The 23,922-nt window shown below is 47.8% G+C and overlaps 1 protein-coding gene across 4 annotated transcripts in view; it reads left to right on the top strand.

Moving 5' to 3' along the window:
- DYSF (dysferlin) overlaps window positions 1-23,922 on the top strand; it is a 304,075-nt gene that overhangs the window by 23,283 nt on the left and 256,870 nt on the right. For all 4 annotated transcript variants that reach the window (XM_073343024.1, XM_073343025.1, XM_073343023.1 and 1 more), the window contains exons 2-3: window positions 13,844-13,899; window positions 16,644-16,735. In XM_073343024.1, the coding sequence (XP_073199125.1) occupies window positions 13,844-13,899; window positions 16,644-16,735 (148 nt within the window). The remainder of the gene's footprint in view (window positions 1-13,843; window positions 13,900-16,643; window positions 16,736-23,922) is intronic.

Here is a 23,922-nt window from a genome sequence, read left to right as displayed (position 1 = left end):
TGGGTCTGGAGAAGGGGAGCTTCAAAAGGTGAAGCTGGCCACAGAGCAGAGGGAAACTTGCCCAAGAGAAGAGGCCCAGCAGTCAGGAGAGCCCAGCCTGGGGAAGTGACCAGCCTTCCCTCCCCTTTTAGGGCAGACAGATACTGCTCTGGGTGTCTGGTCACCGTCAGGATCTTGCAGCTGGCTCTGGGGAGCAGTGCCAGGGACTGGAGGTAACTGGATCGAGAGAGAACCCAGGGAGTGAGCCCAACTCCTGTGGGGAGCAGTGGACTTGCCCAGGACTGGCGGGGCCCCAGAGGCAAGAGTGACGGCTGAGCCCAGCCTGAGAGCCAGCTGGCAGAATCTGGCCCTCCGCGATAAACCCAGGGCTTCCCTGAGCTGAGCTGTGGGGTTGGCAAGAAGGGGTTACTGAAGAAAATCTCCAGACTCTTCGGCACAGGCCTGCAATTCCAGCAGCATCCACCTAGTTACCTTCCAAAGCCGGGGTCGGCTCTGGAGAGCACTCGCAGAGAGGGGAAGGGCTCACCGTCTCTCGACAGCGCCCTCCTCTGGCCAGACAGGGAAGCTCCAAAGGGCCCCCATTTCTGCCCCCCAGTCCTAAGGTTAGAGGCTGGGATGGTGGCAGCTGCTGGAGGGGGGATTGATGCCGAGAGGCAGCAGCTGGGCATGCAGGGAGCGGGGGCTGATTGCGTAAATACCCCAGGGGCTACCTTCCCCCTGAACATCCCTGTTCCAGTTACTTGATGCCAGTGATTGATTAGCCATCAGTCTGCAATCTGCATCCCGTGTGTTTCTATCCTGCTTGGATTGGAACGGAATGTGGACGTTGTGTGCCGGCGAGACGGAGGCTCTTGGCTCGGTGCGTACGAAGGCAGAAGCTCAGCGGCTGAGCTAGGCCCTCAGAGGAGGAGCGCAGTTTGCTCGGCAGCTGCAATGAGCAGTTTTTTCCCAGAGGGAGGGCTGGATTCCCAGCTCTGCCACCGACACCTTGGGCGGTTGCTCAAAGGGCTGAGCTTTGATTAAGAATCACGCTCCTGTTTCTAGGCTGCTCCTCTCCTGCCGCATGACAGGACTGGAAAGCAGCCAGCTCTTCCCCCTGGGGAAATCAAGTGACCCCTAACCTGCACCCTTGCCTTCCACATAGCAGGTTTCAGAGTAACAGCCGTGTTAGTCTGTATTCTCAAAAAGAAAAGGAGGACTCGTGGCACCTTAGAGACTAACCAATTTATTTGAGCATGAGCTTTCGTGAGCTACAGCTCACTTCATCGGATGCATGCAGTGGAAAATACAGTGGGGAGATTTATATACACAGAGAACAGGAAACAATGGGTGTTATCACACACACTGTAACCAGAGTGATCAGGTAAGGTGAGCTATTACCAGCAGGAGAGTGGGGCGGGGGGACGGGGACGGAGACGGACCTTTTGTAGTGATAATCAAGGTGGGCCATTTCCAGCAGTTGACAAGAACCTCAGAGGAACAGTGGTGGTGGGGGGGGGAGGATAAACATGGGGAAATAGGTTTACTTTGTGTAATGACCCATCCACTCCCAGTCTCTATTCAAGCCTAAGTTAATTGTATCCAGTTTGCAAATTAATTCCAATTCAACAGTCTCTCTTTGGAGTCTGTTTTTGAAGTCTTTTTGTTGAAGAATTGTCACTTTTAGGTCTGTAATCGCGTGACCAGAGAGATTGAAGTGTTCTCCAACTGGTTTTTGAATGTTATAATTCTTGACGTCTGATTTTGTGTCCATTTATTCTTTTACGTAGAGACTGTCCAGTTTGACCAATGTACATGGCAGAGGGGCGTTGCTGGCACATGATGGCATATATGACATTGGTGGATGTGCAGGTGAACGAGCCTCTGATAGTGTGGCTGATGTGATTAGGCCCTGTGATGGTGTCCCCTGAATAGATATGTGGGCACAGTTGGCAATGGGCTTTGTTGCAAGGATAGGTTCCTGGGTTAGTGGTTCTGTTGTGTGGTGTGTGGTTGCTGGTGAGTATTTGCTTCAGGTTGGGGGGCTGTCTGTAAGCAAGGACTGGCCTGTCTCCCAAAATCTGTGAGAGTGATGGGTCGTCCTTCAGGATAGGTTGTAGATCCTTGATGATGCATTGGAGAGGTTTTAGTTGGGGGCTGAAGGTGACGGCTAGTGGTGTTCTGTTGTTTTCTTTGTTGGGCCTGTCCTGTAGTAGGTGACTTCTGGATACTCTTCCGGCTCTGTCAATCTGTTTCTTCACTTCAGCAGGTGGGTATTGTAGTTGTAAGAACGCTTGATAGAGATCTTGTAGGTGTCTGAGGGGTTGGAGAAATGCGGTTGTATCATAGAGCTTGGCTGTAGACAATGGATCGTGTGCTGTGGTCTGAATGAAAGCTGGAGGCATGTAGGTAGGAATAGCGGTCAGTAGGTTTCCGGTATAGGTGGTGTTTATGTGACCATCCTTGCAACAAAGCCTGTTGCCAACTGTGCCCACATATCTATTCAGGGGACACCATCATAGGGCCTAATCACATCAGCCACACTATCAGAGGCTCGTTCACCTGCACATCGTGTGTCGTCCCCGTCCCCCCCCTTCCCGTCCCCCCAGCTCTCCTGCTGGTAATAGCTCACCTTACCTGATCACTCTTGTTACAGTGTATGGTAACACCCGTTGTTTCCTGTTCTCTGTGTATATAAATCTCCCCACTGTATTTTCCACTGAATGCATCCGATGAAGTGAGCTGTAGCTCACGAAAGCTTATGTCCAAATAAATTTATTAGTCTCTAAGGTGCCACAAGTACTCCTCTTCTTTTTCCACATAGCAGTAACCCTAATCCTGCCCCACGGCCTACCAAGAACCCTAACGCTGCCCCGGGGCAGGGGCTCTGTAAGGGTGTGCTCATCACCTCTACAGCAATCACAGGGTATGCATGCAGCTTGAGGGGACGTCTCTGATTGAAATCTAGCTCGGGTCCCAGAGTAGTGAAACTGCCCAGCGTAGGCTTCAGCATGGGCTGTACAAGCCTTCCAGGAACGCTGGATAATTGACTTGTGATGGCTTTGCTGCTCTGCTAGCTTTAAATCTAGCTAGCTCAGGTAACTGGGGTATGTCCACACGCCCTGTGATCACAGTATAGATCAGGACCCCTCAGGGGGTCACAAGGTTATTACATGGGGGGTTGTGAGCTGTCAGCCTCCACCCCAAGCCCTGCTTTGCCTCCAGATTTATAATGTGTTAAATATATAAAAAAGTGTTTTTAATTTATAAGGGGGGGTCACACTCAGAGGCTTGCTATGTGAAAAGGGTCACACCAGTACAAAAGTTTGAGAACTACTGGAAAAGATGGATCCTAAGTGGTGTAAGAGTATCTACACTGCCTTACCCTGGAGCCCCCAGCACCAGTGCGTGCAAGGGAGGGAAGAGCATGCCAATACGTTAGTTTCACTTTCTGGTTCTTATCCCAGGGCTTAGTGCTGCAATGTTTGTGTAACCTTTGGGTGGGCTGGAGTTCACTTCATTTCCCATCTCCAGTGCCTTAAAGAAACCCCCAACTCCCCTAGAAAGTAGCTGGAGACCCAGAGTTTGGTCTCTAGGGATTTTTAGCAAGGATTGCACAGGGTCAATCTGCCCACAGTCAAGTCCTAAAAGGACTTAATAAGTTAATAATTTAAATGAACTTAATTAAATAACTTTATAAAATCTTATAAAGAAACAAATAAAAATCTAATTTTTACAGCATGACATGGCTATTTTATAATCCACAGACATTATCTTCACAGTTATACATAAATATAAATAAAGAAAACAAATTAAAATCTGAACAGAACACAGTGGGAAGAAACAGAAAGTTCCCAAAAGCTTAGGATTAGTTCACCTAAATCTCACTTAGAGTCTCTGATCACCAAATCTAGACAATCTGCTGAGTCTAAAACAACATCCTCCCTCCACTTGCTTGTAGGGATCTTCAGCTGGATCCAGGCAGACTCTTCCTGTGCTGAAATCACTGCCAGCCAGTCAGTGAACTGATTAACCAACCACCCAGTTACGTGTCTAGATTTAAAGAAAACCCTGTTACAAGAAAATACAAAACTGAAAATAGCAAACTAGAAATGGTTCGTTCCCCATTACTACAGTTAAAGAACACCTGGTGGCTCGGACTAGTTCAGACAATATAACTAGAACAGATTGGCTAAAATCAAAACCACATTCAAAGCATTCAATTAAACTAGAAGTTATTTTCCCCTCCCAATTTCCCATGATATAATTAGCATTGCCCAGGCTTCCCTGTTAGAGGATAACAATATCACTAACCTGGTGCTCTGAAGCAAAATCCTTCAGAGTTAGGGACACCAGCCTGCTTCCTGCCCCTGGGTTCAGCTTCTCCCAGCTTACCCAGGGCACATGGCCTTCTGCAAAGCAGCTGCCCTGGCTGCTCGCCCTCCTGGAGTCTGACCCCAGCCACAGAGAACCTCTTGGAGCAGACCCAAAACTACCACCCTGAATTCTAGAAGCTTCCGGATGTGGACGATGGGATGGATTGCAGCCTCGGCAAGTTTGCAGATGACACTAAGCTAGGGGGAGAGGTAGATACGCTGGAGGGACAGGGTCCAGAGTGACCTAGACAAATTGGAGGATTGGGCCAAAAGAAATCGGATGGGGTTCAACAAGGACAAGTGCAGAGTCCTGCACTGAGGACGGAAGAATCCCAGGCACCGCTACAGGCTGGGGACCGAGTGGCTAAGCAGCCGTTCTGCGGAAAAGGACCTGGGGATTACAGTGGACGAGAAGCTGGATGTGAGTCAGCAGTGTGCCCTTGTTGCCAAGAAGGCCAACGGCATATCGGGCTGTATTAGTAGGAGCATTGCCAGCAGATCGAGGGAAGTGATTATACCCCTCTGTTCGGCACTGCTGAGTCCACATCTGGAGTATTGAGTCCAGTTTTGAGCCCCCCACTAGAGAAAGGATGTGGACAAATTGGAGAGAGTCCAGTGGAGGGCAACGAAAATGATCAGGGGGCTGGGGTACATGACTTATGAGGAGAGGCTGAGGGAACTGGGGTTATTTAGTCTGTAGAAGAGTGAGGGGGGATTTGATAGCAGCCTTCAATGACCTGAAGGGGGGTTCCAAAGAGGATGGAGCTCGGCTGTTCTCAGTGGTGGCAGATGATAGAACAAAGAGCAATGGTCTCAAGTTGCAGTGGGGGAGGTCTAGGTTGGATATTAGGAAACATATTTCCAGGGCTGGCCATACCTGGCCTCAGGTGCCAGACTGGGGGGCTGGGGAGTGGAGGGGGGTGTAGAAAATTGTCTGCTGCTGGTGCATATGTATCCTCTCTGCTTTAGATGCACAGAGATGGGGGAGTGCTGTGCTGGAGGAAGGAGGGCACAAGAGACATAACAGGCAGGCAGGAGAAAAGGTGAGAAGGAATCACAGAAAGCAGCAGGAGCTGCAGGGAGAGAGAGGAGGAGGAGCCTCTTATGTATGGGGGGGAGGGATAGCTCAGTGGTTTGAGCATTGGCCTGCTAAACCTAAGGTTGTGAGTTCAATCCTTGAGGGGGCCATTTAGGGATTGGGGCAAAAATTGGGGATTGGTCCTGCTTTGAGCAGGGGGTTGGACTAGATGACCTCGTGAGGTCCCTTCCAACCCTGATATATTTATTGGAGGAGGGATAGCTCGGTGGTTTGAGCATTGGCCTGCTAAACCCAGGGTTGTGAGTTCAATCCTTGAGGGGGCCATTTAGGGGATCTGGGGCAAAAATTGGAGATTGGTCCTGCTTTGAGCAGGGGTTGGACTAGATGACCTCCTGAGGTCCCTTCCAACCCTGATATTGTATGTGTGTATCCCTCTAGCACCCCCAAGGCCTGGACTGATTAACCCCAGCTTCTCAGGGAGCTTCCTGTTTCCTGCTGCTTCCCGGAACTCACTTGAGGAGAACAGGCCGTCAGCTGAAGTAGTAGGAGCCAGTTAGGCCCTTAAGACTCTGATCTCTTCCCTCGCTCGGGCCCTGCTACCAGCCTGCTTATTTGTCCCCTTCAACTGAGTGTTGAGAGCCTCTCTAGCTGGCACAGAACAGCAGCCGTGAGTGAAAGAAGAAAATGCCCCCCTGGGGCAGCATTCAGAAAAAGCAAGCAAGCAAAGGAAGCTTTTCTATCTAAGCAGGAAGGAACTATCCTGAGAGACATAGACACAAATGTTCACGGTGAGCCTTCCGGCCCCAGGGAGGAGTAAGTGGTGAGGAGATGCCTGATCTTCCAGTCAGTCAGAGGGCAGGTGACCTGGCAGCTACTGCAGCATCCGTATCTCCATCTTCAATGGATGTAGCCATGCACAGTCCTGAAGAACAGTGTAGATCAGAGAAGAGTGTGGTGGAGGCGCAAGAAACAGCTGCTGCTGAGTTTAGTTTGTTAAGTCTAGATGATCCAGGACTGTGGACCCACTTGAACAGTAGCCTGAGGGACTTCCTTGTACTGCACGGGCCACAGCAAGTGAAAAACTTCATGTTCCCCAAAGCCAATGAAAATAGAAGTTTCCATCTAACCCATTACTGGCGTGAAATCCCCAGTGGGGACAAAGCGGAGAGACCTGGCTTATGTACTCAAAAACCCAGAATGCTGCATACTGTTTTTGTTGCAAACTCTTCCAGTCTAATGTTCCCACCACACTGGGTTCTACAGGAACAAAGGACTGAAAAAATCTGGCTAGAAATCTGGCATGCCATGAAAAGGCAGCAAATCACCATCGGTGGAAAGAGCTCGAGATGAGACGAAGGTGTAAAGGCCACCATAGAGGATCAGCATCAAGAGAAGATAGCATCAGAGTCTCTTTACTGGCAAATGTTCTGAAAAGGCTCATGGCCATGGTGAGAATGCTTGCTACCCAAAACCTAGCACTGCGTGGCACTTCAGATCAGCTGTATGTGCCAGACAGTGGAAACTTCCTTCAAATAGTGGAGCTGATGGCTGACTTTGGTGCTGTGCTCCAGGAGCATCTGAGTCACCACTCAAGAAACGTACACGCACCACTACCTTGGAAAAACAATTCAAAATGAGATCAGACAGTTCCTGGTAACAAAAGTCAAACAGAAGATTGTGGCAGATCGGAAGTCAGCAAGATATTCCTCTGTTATTCTGGACTGTACACCTGACATCAGCCATACGGAACAAATGTCTTTAATGGTGCGTTTTGTAACAACAACAGAACCTAGTGAAAATGTCCCTGCAATGGTGACTGTCAGAGCATTTTCTAGAATTTATCGTCATTGATGATACTACAGGACCTGGTATGACAAATGTGCTTCTTAAAAAGCTGGAAGAGACGGGAATTGCGATCACTGATGTGAGAGGTCAGGGCTACGATAATGGTGCCAACATGAGAGGAAAGAACAGAGCAGTGCAGACATGGATCCGAGAGTTAAACCCTTGAGCTTTTTTTGTCCGATGCAGTTCTCATTCGCTGAACTTGGTGGTCAGTGATGCAGCATCAGCTTCTACTGAGGCTGCTGAATTTTTTAATGTAATTCAAAGCATTTATGTATTTTTCTCTGCATCAACTCATCGATGGCAAATTTTGAAGCAACATCTGGGCTCCTGAACCACTGAGGTCTGAGTATCTGAGTACCGCTGACTTAATATAGTATTGATTACAGCTCATTATTTATTAATCATAATACTTGTATATGCTGATGTTCATCCATAGATCTCAAAGCACTTTACAAAGGAGGGCAGAATCATTATTCCCATTTTACAGGTGGGGAAACTGAGGCACAGAAAGGTGAAGTGACTTGCCTGAGGTCCCCAGCATAGCAGTGGCAGAGGCAGGAATTGAATCCAGATCTCCTCAGTTCCAGCCCTGTGCCTGAATCACTAGGCCACACTGCCACGCCCTTGTAATTTTATACAGTGGATTCTGCTTATTAGCAACCTCTTGGTTCCCAGCAAGAAGTTTCCATTCTCCAGCAGTTGCTGTTACGCAGAAGGCAGGCTTGAGGGGCTGCAGTCAGGGCAGGAAGCGCTGGGATGTGCCAAGCCTGGGCCCTGGTGCCAGGGCAGGATGCAGCCTGGAGAGCTCAGGGAGAGGTGCCAGGCAGAACGTGGGCTCCCAGTGTCTCCGTTCCTCGGGGAGAACCCCAGCATCCGGGCTGCAGCCCCCACCCTGCCTGCAGCGCCAGGACTCTGGCAGGGGCTCCCTGGGAATCTTCAAGGGAAAGAGGGTGAATGGCTACCGCCTGCTTATAGCACAAGGGGTGCTTGTCTGTGCCCACTGCGGGAAACTTGCACCGAACTACCAGCTGCTGGCAAGAAAAGTGTCCTCCTGGAGCTCTGCAAGCCCCGCTCTTCCCCATGCAGGCTGGCAGTTTGCATCCCCCAGTCTTTCGGCTCCTTAAATGAGTACTTAGGGCACAGCAGAGATAGTTAGTCCCCCAGATTCCTGCTCTAGCCCCAGGGCACAGGTCCCACCAACCTGTCTGTACAGCCCGCTGCGTTACGCTCGAGTGTCCAGTTCCTTGACCTCTGGACACCCGCAGCGTGCACGGATTTGCTGCCCATGTGGAAACAAAGTTCCCAATTCATCAGTTTCACCTAAGTTCAGCACCATCCTGAGCCTGTGGCACTTAGTCGTGTCTATAGTAAAACCAAATAGAAGTTTATTTGGCAGAGCTTGAGATAAAGATTCAAACAGAAGCCAGTCTAAGGACTGGAAGCATGGTTACAGAGAACAGACGCCCCCATCCCGCAAGCTAGAGCCTATACATCTGTTAGTCTTTGAGGTGCCACCGGACTTCTTGTTGTTTTCACGTATTAACTAGTTCCTTTCCTGTCTAATAAGGAATTTCTCACCCAATGATCATGCAGCGCTTGTCCAGTCGAGAGAGTGGGGATCCGCTTTTCGTGAGGCATGGATGCTGGCTGAACATCTCGTCTGTAATGGAGGCCACCTTGAGCCCCCCTTTCTCCTTGTATGTAGTCCCAGTGTAACGATGCTGCCTTTGGTAGGACACAACTGACAGTATCAATTCAGGACAAATTGCTTAGAGCAGGGCAGTTACAGCCCAAAACTGGCTGTCCTTTATTATTAAGCCATGCCAAACCAGCCAAACAGAGAGGATGTTGGTTTTACCCCACTGGCTAACCATAAGTCACACAAGCAATTCCCTTAGACACTCCAGTTTCCCAGTATCGACACCAGGACCGCTCCTTATGGGGATGACTGGTTCTGAAAACTTATACCCCAGTAAAAGAAAAAAGGTTCTCCTGATCCCAAAGGACCAAGCCCCAGACCCAGGTCAAATGATAACTTAGATCTTACCCAAAATACACGCTTATGGCCAGTTCGTATTAACTCAACTAAAATTTATTAAAAAAGAAAAGAGAGAGAGTTTAGACTTGAGTTTAATTTCTTGAGGTCCAGTTACATAGCAGAGATGGTGAGTTTGTTGTTGCCAAAAGTTCTTTTAGAAATAGTCCACAGGTTACAGTTCAGTGTCCATATTCAGTGACTGGGGATCTCAATTCTTATGGCTTAGGGTTTCCCCTTCTTGAAACCCAAAGCAGATCTGAGATGAAGAAGGATCGTGTCCCAGGGTTTTTTACATTTCCAGCAGCCTTTTGGCCTGAGAAAACAATAGGCTTAACTTTCCTTCTCCCAAAGATCGTGGCAATTAACACAGGGTAATTTATCCATTAAACAGTTCAGATACAGGTTACCACAACCTTCAAAGACACATTTTGACAATGATACTATTTCACTCAAATGTCTTCCTAAATGTTAATACTCCTTTTTTGATCTTTGAATCAAAGCCATAGTAATAGACAAGACTTGTTTGCTTACATCACAAGACCTGAGCAAACAGCTACCCTTCTATATCTAACAATACAAGCTTGCATTTTAAAGCTCTATTCATTTACATTGCGACAGATTTCTGTTACCAGTCTGTCTGAAGCATCAGTTGATCAGGTTCAGGCTGCAGGATCTTTAAGGGAGGAGATGGTGTAACACACCAAGTGTCTAAGTTTTAAAGTTTCATTGATAAAATAATAAAATAACAGCAGAGGGTGATGGGTGCTCCCCACGTCACTCAGAGGAAGGAAGAAAGCATTAGCGCCCCAAGCCCTAACCCACTTTCATACTCACACACGTACTACCAGAGGCTGGCCAGGCCCGGGTGTAACATAAGAAGAAGTGGGGGTGTGTGGACGAGAGTTCTTGTCCTGGGCCCAGGTCGTCCAAGGTCCACTGCAAATCTCCAAATTGCTCAAGCTCTCAGGATGGTTTTAAGTCCTGGGCTCCTTTGGGGGTGTTCCATTCCATTCCATTCCATTCCTGGTGCTCTTTGTGCCAGTCCAAACCGGCTTTCTGTGGTCTCTTTCCCTTTCCCAAAACATCCCGGCTTCAGGGACGCCTGGCTTGGCTCCCCCTCTTGTTGTCTCGTCTGTGTTTTCAGACTCTGCCGCCCTGGGCTTGCTGTCTTGCAGGTGCATGTCTGTGCAGTTGGATTTTCTTTCTCATGGCTTCTCGGGCAACTTTCAAGCCCTCGTCTTTCTCGGCTCACAGCCAAACGTTGGCTGTGAGCTGCGACCTTGGGCTGGCTGGGGCCAGCGTCTTATCTTCAGATTGAGCTAGCTGAAGTGTTGAATTAACTCGTTCTCTGCTCTCTTCTTCTCCCCGCCGTTCTTGGCCTCTCGTACCTTATAAAGGAAACGTTTACTCCCCACTTGCACACCTTTGACCCTCCCCAAAATGCTTTGCGATTCTTGCAATGGCGTTAGCAATATACAGTGCTGATCTGCCTTCCCAGGGGACTCCCTGCGGGGAGGGGGCCATTGAGTTGTGACCACATATCTTCCTAACCAGTCTTTAAAGTTTGGCCATGGGTCATGTCATTCTGTGAGTTGATTAACTCTTTCTGGCCCTATGTCACCTTTCAATGAGATATTATATTACACTCATAATGTCACACCCAGACCTTTTGTCTCTCTTCATCGCCAGGGCGTTTTGTTAACTTCAGCTTGCCCTGATGGTCCCCCCGGCTCAAGGTGTTTTTCTTTGGCTCTTTTATGCTTCATAATGGCCCAAGCATGCACCTTGTCTAGACTTTCCACTCTTGGCTGGGATCTGGGAACTGTTCTCACATGTGATGGAGTTAGCTCTGAGAACCAGCCTGTCCCTGTGTCCTGTTTCACCTCGGGCAGCTTTAATCACAATATTAGACTTGTTACGTGACTCTTGAAATATTTCCCTACATACATCCTGCAACCAGTAAGTTTTTAGGTTTTGGCAGAGACCACAGATGGCCCCTTCGGTGAAATAGGGTGAAGATGGTGATCACTAGGGAAACATGGCCACCTAGGGATGTCTAAGCAAGTCCCTGGGTGCAGACTGGTAATTGTCAACTCCCTGGGGCTGACAGCCAGAGCCCTGCCATGCGTGGCTGAAGCACGTAACATAGCTTCACGGGGCTTTCCTGATTATCCGCGTTTTTGATTATCCAGTCTGGTCCCGGTCCCAATTAGATTGGATAAATGGGTTCCCAGTGTAGAAGTTTGACAAAGCATAAGATTCAAATAGAAGTAAATACAAGGTTTCGAAATGTATGGTTACAGATAAAAGAAAAACCCACAGTGCAATCTTCAGTTCACCCCAGTGGTCCCCTTGTACAGGGTCTTTTTTTTGAGCTCTTTTATGCTTTGAAAAGGCCCAAGTGTGTAACCTTGTCTAGACTGTCAACACTGGACTAGGCTAGGTTGAAATTGTCAATTATTCTCACTCTTGATGGGGTTATCTCTGAGAACCAGCCACCCCGGTGACCTGCTTCACTCCCAGGACACAACTTTGGACACAATATTCGACATGTTATATCACTCTTAAAATATTTCCAGTACATACATCCTGCAATAACCATGACAACCCCCGAGTTCTTTGCTTTTGGCAGAGACCACGCAGGGTCCCTTTGGTGAAATATCATGCAGATGGCCATCACGGGGGAAAACATGCCTATCTAGGGAAGTCCCTGGGTACAGACTCATAACTGTGTGGCCCCCCCCATGATACCAACGTGGGCCATTTGGATCACCCCCCGCACACACTGTGTGGGCACGAGGGTATCCCAGCCCATTATCTGTGTGGGTGGGTCTGGCATTCCCCAGGGTACAATCTGGACTGCTGTGTTCCCTTAACTCTCCAGCTTGGGGTGCCTTTTACACTGCGGTTTGTCTCACCATCTGCTTTTCCAGTCTGACCGGCTGAAATCGTTTTCAATCAGGACCCCTCCCCCAACCCTGTGTTCCTTCAGGTGGTGTTGCTGCTGTGAGCAGAGAGAAAGGGAAGAAGAGGTGATTTGGGGGCCATGGCTTTCTACCTTTATAGTCCACTCTCTTGCACAAGAGCCATCTCCTGCTATGGCTCACATGCCATAAAGTTTGTCTCTCTTTTAAAATGTAAATTTTTGTTCACTCCCCTCTTCCTGCCAGTGAATGGTCGCTCTGCTATGTGATGGTCCTGATGATCTCATTGATACCTGACTGGGTCATTAATTGCTGGGAAACTGGTTTGTGTCTGCTTTTCTAACCATGGGACATGCCTTCAACAACATTATACAGTAGGATCTCATAACTTTACATTAACAATGTTGCCATACATATTTTACTAGCATAATAATGATCAGCAAATTATGAGTTTTCAAATGATACCTCACAAGGATACCTTCTACAAAATGTATCATAGTCTTGTAAAAAAGGTGAACGTAAAGGTGCAGACTGTCAGAGTGGCAGGTCCCTGACCACAGGCAAGTTTGCTGCAGCACTGGGACATACTGAGCCTGGGCCCCTGGTGCCAGGGCATGGTGCAGTCTGGAGAGTATAGGGAGAGAGATGGTGCAGCCCCAGCATCTCCTTCCCCTGTTGCAGCCCTGCAAACCTGCCTGCAGCCGGGGTCTTTCTTCTCAAAAAGGTAGCTATTAAGCAGCATGCCTGTTGCCAATATCCAAATCCCATTAACATTCACATCACTGGGACGGGATCAGCTCCTAGCAGAATATCGTTATTCTGCAAAAGTTGTTAATCTTGGGATTGCTATTAAGTGGGCTCTGCTGTACTTGGATTGGATGCTCTTTGGGACAGAGACTGTGTTTGTGTGGCGCCTAGGTCCGTGACTGGGGATCTACCACTACTGACATACGAATCAGAAATAGTAATGGGCCCCATCTACCATTTCCAATGCAGTAGGAGGGAGGAAACAAGAGTGGGGTTAGTGAAGGGCCTGGGCTGATCACATTGGCTCAGATACTCAAAAGTATTTAGGCTCCTTAAATACCATTGAGGATCCGGGCCATTCTGTTTACCTCCCCATCTTCTGTCAGTGATTCTTTCTGTTCTGTGTGGCCATGTACTGCTGAAAAGCTGCCATGTTCCTCCTCGTTCTCGGAGACATCATTACTTATTGGACCCCTGGCCTACTTCCTGGGGCTACGGTGCATCTTTAGATCCCTTCTCCTCCCAGTAGTGCTCCTGGGGTCACCTTCCTCCTCCCTCAGCTTCACGCCACCCTCCAGCTGAGATCATTCTGCCCATTTCTCCAGGAATCCTCCTGGCTTTGCACTCCTCATCCACTGCCCCCAGGCCCTGCGTCTTGCCTTAACACTGGGCCTAACCCTGCAGCCCTCCTTGCAGGATCCGGGATGTTAGACGGGAAGCTCTCTGAGGCTGGGGATGCAGCTGCCTTTTCCTAAGATCTTCACGGGATAATCAAACTTGGAGCAATATGTTTTGTTGTTTTTTAAAGCAGCAGGAATTTTTTGCTCAGGGGAAGATGGGGAGGGGAGTGTCTGAGGACTTTCCTAACCCTTCCGCTTTACTCCTTTTTTAGGTGTGAAGAAGAGAACCAAAGTGATCAAGAACAACGTGAACCCTGTGTGGAATGAGGCAAGTGGCGCCCCCTTCTGAACCTGCTCCCCTTTCTTGCCAGGAGCCACGTTTGCGGGAGCCAGAGTTCATTCCATTTCTTGAGTCACAGAGCTTGGTCCGAATTCTACCCCGTGTGGGAAAAGAGCTGAGCTCTGTATCTCTCTTTTTTTAGCACTCAAATTCATCCCTGGTGTAACTACACTAGGGGCTAATTTAGCCCTTTGCTGTTTGCGGCTGGGTCCAGAACCCTAGGATCTTGCCTTGATTCACCCCTGTGCCCTGGCCTGTTTCCTGACACTGGCTCCCCCTGACACTGGCTCTTATGCATTATTTGAATAGGATGCAAAATAGCCTCCAGGCTCCTCCCCCTTTGCCTAGGGTGTGTTGTGTGGTCAGCAGCCTGCTCAGAAATACCGTGCTGTGAAGTGACCTGGCTGCTGCCACAGCTGAGTGGAATCAGAGCTGCTCAGCTGTGTGTCTTCGGCCCCTGTGCTGGAAAGAGAGATTCTCCGTTAGCTCGGGTGGGTGCTTTCAGAGCAGGAGGATGAGAGCTCCATCACTGCTGGGGATTGGATCGTGCCCTTCAGAAAACTTGATGGGTGCATTGCTTCCCATCTCGATTCTGGCTTCACTAAAGCCCACAGGAAGCCTCATCTGCAGGCCCTCTGTGATCAGAGCCCTGGACGGGAGATCTGGGGCAGAGACTACAGGGGCTGGGGGTGGTCTAAATGCTGGTGCACGTATGCCCCTGGGTCTGTGTAATGACTACACTGCATCAGCAGTGTCTGAACTCAGGACCTTCAGCAGGACCTAATGGAGTAGCTCTGTTAGCAGGCAGCAGCAGTAGCCTGTCCTCTAGTAGCCAGCCACAGCAAGGCAAGCTGATCCGTGCTCCTAGCAGGAATTAGCTTTAATTGAAAGCCGCTCTGCCGTGGGTCCTTTAAGGGCAAACTGGAGTGATCAAAGTGTGACGTATCAGCCAGGTGTGGCCTTTGGAGAGGTAGCTTAACTCCCCTTAGAGTTAGGTAATATCTAACCTACATCTCCCTTTGCTGTAGATTAAGCCCATGACTTCTTGTCCTACCTTCCGTGGACATGGAGAACAATAGATCACTGTCATCTTGATAACAACCTTTGACATATTTGAAGACTGTTATCATGGCCCTCCTCATTCTTCTCTTGTTTAGACTAAACCGGAAATCCAGAACTCAGTTCACCAAGGGAATTTTCCAGAGGTCTGCCAAGTCCAGACTTCCTGGCTTTTCCGTCAATTTCATGACGAACCGGCTCTGAAGCTGTGACTTGCTGTGCAAAAGTGGTGGGCTCTCTTAGAATGTCCCGTGGAATTGAGCGCTTTTTAAAGTGCCGTTTCATCACTGTAGGTACTTCACTTGGTCCTCCTCACTGTAGTACCTGAGCACCTTCATTACATTCCCAAAACTCCTGCAAGATTTACAGATGGGAAACTGAGGCACAGGGTAGCTCAAGTGACTTTCCCAAGGTCACCTAGAAAGTCTGTTGCTGAGCTGAGAATTGAACCCAGGTGCCCTAAGTCACAATATAATGCCTCATCCACTGTCCTTCCTAACCAGTGCTTTTAAACCAATGTACCAGGACAGCATGTGCGCTGCCCAATCAGACTCCTGGGTGGGAAGGAAGAAATCTACAAAGCTTCTTTTAAAAAAAAATTGGTTAGCATCTCATTCGAGTACATATGAACTTAAAATTATGAAAAGGTCTTAGGCCATTCCAATGATTTCCGCTAGCCAAGATCAAGTCTGAATTCATGACGAAAGCTGGTCAAAAGATTCTTGATAGAATAGTTTTCTATTGAAAAATGCAGTTTTGTTGAAAATGAAATGTTTTATGGGAATGTGTTGATTCCTACAAGATTTTTCAAGAGGGAAAAGTCAAAATGTGATTTGACAATGTCGTTTTGTTCAGACTTCTATAATATATGAAAACTTTCATTTTAATACAACTCAGTATGTTATATTTAATGTCATATATATATATAATTTTAGTAGAATATAAAAGTTGAAGTGAAATGGTTTGATACTATTGAAATGAAATGGTCCCAAATAAATTTTTTTATTAGTTTTTTTCATTTTGTGGGAATTTTCAAAATTTCATCTTTTCTTTTCTGATTTTTGTTTTTAATTTATTTTGGAATTTCCCATGGAATGGAAATTTGGGTTCCTGACAAACTTTGTGTTGTAAGACTGATGATTAAAATCATGGCAAATGCTGTGATGTGAACACCCTTCATTTTTGAAGGAGGAATGTGGGAAGAATTGGCTGAGAATATTTTTGGTGTAACCGTTTTCAGTGGAAATGCAGTCAAATCAAAATCAACACATTTAGTGGGAATGTGTCAATTTTGATGAACTTTTTGACTGGAGACAGTTGAATGTCAAAAGTTTTGATACGGTAAAAACATTTCATTTTGACTTTCCCATTTTGTTTCACTTAGTTTAGGCTCTTATACTAAAATATTCATTTTAATAATATTTTTATATACTGTGTTTAATATTACATTTTGTTTCAACATTATTGAAGCAAAACAATGTTTTTGAATAGAAACTTTTTAGAATTTTGATTTTTTTTGTCCTGATTTGGAGTGAAAATAAATTTTGAAATGTCAGAATTTCCTGTGGGATGGAAATTCCATTTTTCGGCTAGTTCTAGCTGTGGGTCAATAGCTGTCTGTGCTAATGCTATAACATGGCAATGATTTTTTATTGTTTCTCTTCTCGCTCTAGGGGTTTGACTGGGATCTGAAAGGAATTCCCTTAGACCAGAATGCTGAGCTCACTGTTGTCGTCAAAGACCATGAGACTGTCGGAAGAAACAGGTAAGATGTGCCCCCAAATCTCCTCTGTTGTTTCTTGTCCATTAAAGCGACTGATTTGTTTATAAGGTAGGCTGTTGGGCAGCTCATAACCCAAAACATGGGGGTTTTATTTTGGGTGGAGGACAAACCAAGTTTTCCAATTCTTATCTTCAGAATCCTCTGACTTGCCCTGCACCATGGGTTGCTCTTTACTCTTGGGCTGCGTGTATAAAAAGCTCCCCGTCCCAGATCAGGAAGGCTGCATTATACATCTCCATGGCATAGCTGTAAACGATGACACAAGATGCGAGCGAGGAGAATCACAACCATAGATTGACCTCCTTCTCCCCAAGCCCCTGCTCTGTACTCAAATCCCTTCTTAAGATGCTTCCATGAAGCCCATGGGTCATCTGTCAATATTCATGAGGGCTCTTAGCCAAGTGGCTCTCAGCCAGGGGTATGTGTGTGCCCCTGGGGGTACTCAGAGCTCTTCCAGGGGGTGCATCAGGATACAGAGGGACCTAGACAAATTGGAGGATTGGGCCAAAAGAAATCTGATGAGGTTCAACAAGGACAAGTGCAGAGTCCTGCACTTAGGACGGAAGAATCCCATGCACGGCTACAGACTAGGGACCGAATGGCCAGGCAGCAGTTCTGCAGAAAAGGACCTAGGAGTTACAGTGGACAAGAAGCTGGATATGAGTCAACAGTGTGCCCTTGTTGCCAAGAAGGCTAGCTGCATTTTGGGATGTATAAGTAGGGGCATTGCCAGCAGATCGAGGGACGTGATCGTTCCCCTCTATTTGACACTGGTGAGGCCTCATCTGGAGTACTGTGTCCAGTTTTGGGCCCCACGCTACAAGAAGGATGTGGAAAAATTCGAAAACGTAAAGTGGAGGGCAACAAAAATGATTAGGGGACTGGAACACATGAGTTATGAGGAGAGGCTGAGGGAACTGGGATTGTTTAGTCTACGGAAGAGAAGAATGAGGGGGGATTTGATAGCTGCTTTCAACTACCTGAAAGGGGATTCCAAAGAGGATGGCTCTAGACTGTTCTCAGTGGTAGCAGATGACAGAATGAGGAGTAATGGTCTCAAGTTGCAGTGGGGGAGGTCTAGGTTGGATATTAGGAAAAACTTTTTCTCTAGGAGGGTGGTGAAACACTGGAATGCGTTACCTAGGGAGGTGGTGGAATCTCCTTCCTTAGATATTTTTAAGGTCAGGCTTGACAAAGCTCTGGCTGGAATGATTTAATTGGGGATCGGTCCTGCTTTGAGTAGGGGGTTGGACTAGATGACCTCCTGAGGTCCCTTCCAACCCTGATATTCTATGATTCAATAGAAGTCCTTATTTGTATTTCCTCCCCTTAAGGTGTCCGTTTTCTATAGGTTAGTATATGTTTGATGTTACACTATTACCAGACACGTCCATTTGCTGTCATGGCACCTTTGCGGTTGGACGTTCTATCTGGAACCTTCCAGATGCTGGTGTCAGTGATGTTCTGTGAGTGGCTGAGGTTGGTATTCTGGACAAAATTCTGCCTCTTGCCTGCTACTTCCAGTTTCCTATAACTTATGAGTTATTTAAGTTTATCTATACAAAGGTTATGGGTCTCAAGCCTCCCACTATCTACTAAAGCCAAATTTTACAGGATAAAAGCCTGTAGGTTCCTTGAATTACTACTAAATATAATAAAGCAGAATAACAAAGCAATGAGTATAATACAGGTAAGCCGGCCCACTGGGCTACATAGATAAGGTATGATTATTACAGACACACACAGAGCTCCTCTGACTTGAGTAGGGGCTGGGCACTTGTGACTAACTCGAAGGACAAAATTTGGCTTTTTTGGTCTTTTCTGTTTTTACTCCAAAAGCTTAGTTTGCTCAGGGAGCTGGGCGCGCAGTGCAGAGGAGCCCTGGGAAAGGGGAGCCAGGAGGGAAGCATGCTGGGTTTTCTTTCCTTTCCCTATCTTAAAGCCATGGGCCTGGGAGGGGTTTGAGTTTCATCCGATCTATCTGTAAATAGGTAACAGGCTTTCTAAGCAGAGGTCTCGCTGGAGCGACTGGGGGTTTGGTTTGCCTCCCCTAGTGCGAGCTGCGGGCCTTTCCTGGTTAATGTTAACAAAGGGCATGTGTGACTTAGGCCACCTACACGCGACGTGTGGGTGAACTTCAGCGGCGAGAGGAATGTGCTGCATTTCTGATGACATTGAGTTGAAAGCTTGGGGGGAGATCATAGAATCATAGAATATCAGGGTTGGAAGGGACCTCAGGAGGTCATCTAGTCCAACCCCCTGCTCAAAGCAGAACCAATCCCCAATTAAATCATCCCAGCCAGGGCTTTGTCAAGCCTGACCTTAAAAATTTCTAAGGAAGGAGATTCCACCACCTCCCTAGGTAACGCATTCCAGTGTTTCACCACCCTCCTAGTGAAAAAGTTTTTCCTAATATCCAATCTAAACCTCCCCCACTGCAACTTGAGACCATTACTCCTCGTACTGTCATCTGGTACCACTGAGAACAGTCTAGATCCATCCTCTTTGGAACCCCCTTTCAGGTAGTTGAAAGCAGCTATCAAATCCCCCCTCATTCTTCTTTTCCGCAGACTAAACAATCCCAGTTCCCTCAGCCTCTCCTCATAACTCATGTGTTCCAGTCCCCTAATCATTTTTGTTGCCCTCCGCTTTACGTTTTTGAATTTTTCCACATCCTTCTTGTAGTGTGGGGCCCCAAATTGGACACAGTACTCCAGATGAGGCCTCACCAATGTCTAATAGAGGGGAACAATCATGTCCCTCGATCTGCTGGCAATGCCCCTACTTATACATCCCAAAACGCCATTGGCCTTCTTGGCAACAAGGGCACACTGTTGATTCATATCCAGCTTCTTGTCCACAGTAACCCCTAGGTCCTTTTCTGCAGAACTGCTGCCTAGCCATTCAGTCCCTAGTCTGTAGCGGTTCATGGGATTCTTCCGTCCTAAGTGCAGGACTCTGCACTTGTCCTTGTTGAACCTCATCAGATTTCTTTTGGCCCAATCCTCCAATTTGTCTAGGTCCCTCTGTATCCTATCCCTACCCTCCAGCATATCTACCTCTCCTCCCAGTTTAGTGTCATCTGCAAACTTGCTGAGGGTGAAATCCATCCCATCATCCCGATCATTAATAAAGAGGTTGAACAAAACCGGCCTGAGGACCGACCCTTGGGGCACTCCACTTGATAGCGGCTGCCAACTAGACATGGAGCCATTGATCACTACCCGTTGAGCCCAACAATCTAGCCAACTTTCTATCTACCTTATAGTCCATTCATCCAGCCCATACTTCTTTAACTTGCTGACAAGAATACTGTGGGAGACAGTGTCAAAAGCTTTGCTAAAGTCAAGGAACAACATGTCCACTGATTTCCCTTCATCCACAGAGCCAGTTATCTCATCATAAAAGGCAATTAGATTATTCAGGCATGACTTGCCCTTGGTGAATCCATGCTAACTGTTCCTGATCACTTTCCTCTCCTCTAAACGCTTCAGAATTGATTCCTTGAGGACCTGCTCCATGATTTTTCCAGGGACCGAGGTGAGGCTGACTGGCCTGTAGTTCCCCGGATCCTTCTCCTTCCCTTTTTTAAAGATGGGCACTACATTAGCCTTTTTCCAGTTGTCCAGGACCTCTCCCGATCACCAGGAGTTTTCAAAGATAATGGCCAATGGCTCTGCAATCACATCTGCCAACTCTTTTAGCACTCTCGGATGCAGTGCATCCGGCCCCATGGGCTTGTGCTCGTCCAGCTTTTCTAAATAGTCCCGAACCACTCTTTCTCCACAGAGGGCTGGTCACCTCCTCCCCATGCTGTGCTGCCCAGTGCAGCAGTCTGGGAGCTGACCTTGTTCGTGAAGACGGAGGGAAAAAAAGCATCGAGTACATTAGCTTTTTCCACGTCCTCTGTCACTAGGTTGCCTCCCTCATTCAGTAAGGGGCCCGCGCTTTCCTTGGCTTTCTTTTTGTTGCTAACATACCTGAAGAAACCCTTCTTGTTACTCTTAACAGCTCTTGCTAGCTGCAACTCCAGGTGTGATTTGGCCTTCCTGATTTCACTCCTGCATGCCCGAGCAATATTTTTATACTCTTCCCTGGTCATTTGTTCAATCTTCCACTTCTTGTAAGCTTCTTTTTTGTGTTTAAGATCAGCAAGGATTTCACTGTTAAGCCAAGCTGGTCGCCTGCCATATTTACTATTCTTTCTACGCATCGGGATGGTTTGTCCGTGTAACCTCAATAAGAATTCTTTAAAATACAGCCAGCTCTCTTGGACTCCTTTCCCCCTCATGTTATTCTGCCCATCAGTTCCCTGAGGGAGTCAAAGTCTGCTTTTCTGAAGTCCAGGGTCTGTATCCTGCAGCTCTCCTTTCTTCCCTGTGTCAGGATCCTGAACTCGACCATCTCGTGGTCACTGCCCCCCAGGTTCCCATCCACTTTTGCTTCCCCTACCAATTCTTCCCGGTTTGTGAGCAGCAGGTCAAGAAGAGCTCTGCCCCTAGTTGGTTCCTCCAGCACTTGCACCAGGAAATTGTCCCCTACATTTTCCAAAAACTTCCTGGATTTTCTGTGCACCGCTGTATTGCTCTCCCAGCAGATATCAGGGTGATTGAAGTCTCCCATGAGAACCAGGGCCTGCGACCTAGTAACTTCCGTGAGTTGCCGGAAGAAAGCCTCGTCCACCTCATCCCCCTGGTCCGATGGTCTATAGCAGACTCCCACCACGACATCACCCTTGTTGCTCACGCTTCTAAACTTAATCCAGAGACTCTCAGGTTTTTCTGCAGATGGTGGGTTTCCTCGAGTACCCAGAAAGTAAATAACCCTTTGCGCCTCTACAGCACATTCCATAGAAGTGCTACGGGCCGGCTGGCTGTGTGTATGGCTCGCGGCTGGCCCAGGGAAAGGATAAGAGATGGAATGCTCAGGTGCTCTCCTGTAGCTCAAGTGACAGAGACTTGTGTCCGTAGAGCAGAAGGATGAGGGTTCTAAGCCCACCTCCCTCTGTGTAGCCTTTTATCCCCTGGGTAATCCCTGTAGTGTCGGGAGGTGTAAAGATTAAGTCCTCTTTAGTGCCTCGGGGAGGCTGGGATTGTTTCCCTTCCTGCGTTTGGCCAGGCTCATGCTGTGCTGGAGCTGGGAAGGGAGCTGGTTGTAATATAAACATTCCCGGAAGCTTCCTTCCCACTGAAGCCTTGCAAACAGCATTTGCACTGTGCGCCTGTGTGCGTCCGGGCTTCTTAGAATCATAGAATCATAGAATATCAGGGTTGGAAGGGACCCCAGAAGGTCATCTAGTCCAACCCCCTGCTCGAAGCAGGACCAATTCCCAGTTAAACCATCCCAGCCAGGGCTTTGTCAAGCCTGACCTTAAAAACCTCTAAGGAAGGAGATTCTACCACCTCCCTAGGTAACGCATTCCAGTGTTTCACCACCCTCCTAGTGAAAAAGTTTTTCCTAATATCCAATCTAAACCTCCCCCCCTGCAACTTGAGACCATTACTCCTCATTCTGTCATCTGCTACCATTGAGAACAGTCTAGAGCCATCCTCTTTGGAACCCCCTTTCAGGTAGTTGAAAGCAGCTATCAAATCCCCCCTCATTCTTCTCTTCTGCAGGCTAAACAATCCCAGCTCCCTCAGCCTCTCCTCATAACTCATGTGTTCCACACCCCTAATCATTTTTGTTGCCCTTCGCTGGACTCTCTCCAATTTATCCACATCCTTCTTGTAGTGTGGGGCCCAAAACTGGACACAGTACTCCAGATGAGGCCTCACCAATGTCGAATAGAGGGGAACGATCACGTCCCTCGATCTGCTCGCTATGCCCCTACTTATACATCCCAAAATGCCATTGGCCTTCTTGGCAACAAGGGCACACTGCTGACTCATATCCAGCTTCTCGTCCACTGTCACCCCTAGGTCCTTTTCCGCAGAACTGCTGCCTAGCCATTCGGTCCCTAGTCTGTAGCGGTGCATTGGATTCTTCCATCCTAAGTGCAGGACCCTGCACTTATCCTTATTGAACCTCATCAGATTTCTTTTGGCCCAATCCTCCAATTTGTCTAGGTCCTTCTGTATCCTATCCCTCCCCTCCAGCATATCTACCACTCCTCCCAGTTTCGTATCATCCGCAAATTTGCTGAGAATGCAATCCACACCATCCTTCAGATCATTTATGAAGATATTGAACAAAACCGGCTCCAGGACCGACCCTTGGGGCACTCCACTTGATACCGGCTGCCAACTAGGCATGGAGCCATTGATCACTACCCGTTGAGCCCGACAATCTAGCCAGCTTTCTACCCACCTTATAGTGCATTCATCCAGCCCATACTTCCTTAACTTGCTGACAAGAATACTGTGGGAGACCATGTCAAAAGCTTTGCTAAAGTCAAGAAACAATACATCCACTGCTTTCCCTTCATCCACAGAACCAGTAATCTCATCATAAAAGGCGATTAGATTAGTCAGGCATGACCTTCCCTTGGTGAATCCATGCTGGCTGTTCCTGATCACTTTCCTCTCATGCAAGTGCTTCAGGATTGATTCTTTGAGGACCTGCTCCATGATTTTTCCAGGGACCGAGGTGAGGCTGACTGGCCTGTAGTTCCCAGGATCCTCCTTCTTCCCTTTTGTAAAGATTGGCACTACATTAGCCTTTTTCCAGTCATCCGGGACTTCCCCGGTTCGCCACGAGTTTTCAAAGATAATGGCCAATGGCTCTGCAATCACAGCCGCCAATTCCTTCAGCACTCTCGGATGCAACTCGTCCGGCCCCATGGACTTGTGCACGTCCAGCTTTTCTAAATAGTCCCTAACCACCTCTATCTCCACAGAGGGCTGGCCATCTCTTCCCCATTTTGTGATGCCCAGTGCAGCAGTCTGGGAGCTGACCTTGTTAGTGAAAACAGAGGCAAAATAAGCATTGAGTACATTAGCTTTTTCCACATCCTCTGTCACTAGGTTGCCTCCCTCATTCAGTAAGGGGCCCACACTTTCCTTGGCTTTCTTCTTGTTGCCAACATACCTGAAGAAACCCTTCTTGTTACTCTTGACATCTCTTGCTAGCTGCAGCTCCAGGTGCGATTTGGCCCTCCTGATATGATTCCTACATGCCCGAGCAATATTTTTATACTCTTCCCTGGTCATATGTCCGACCTTCCACTT

Source organism: Lepidochelys kempii, chromosome 4, assembly GCF_965140265.1.
Source record: "Lepidochelys kempii isolate rLepKem1 chromosome 4, rLepKem1.hap2, whole genome shotgun sequence".
Lineage (NCBI taxonomy): Eukaryota > Metazoa > Chordata > Testudines > Cheloniidae > Lepidochelys > Lepidochelys kempii.
Note: the sequence above shows the minus strand (reverse complement) of the source record. Positions and strands in the feature narration are given on the sequence as shown.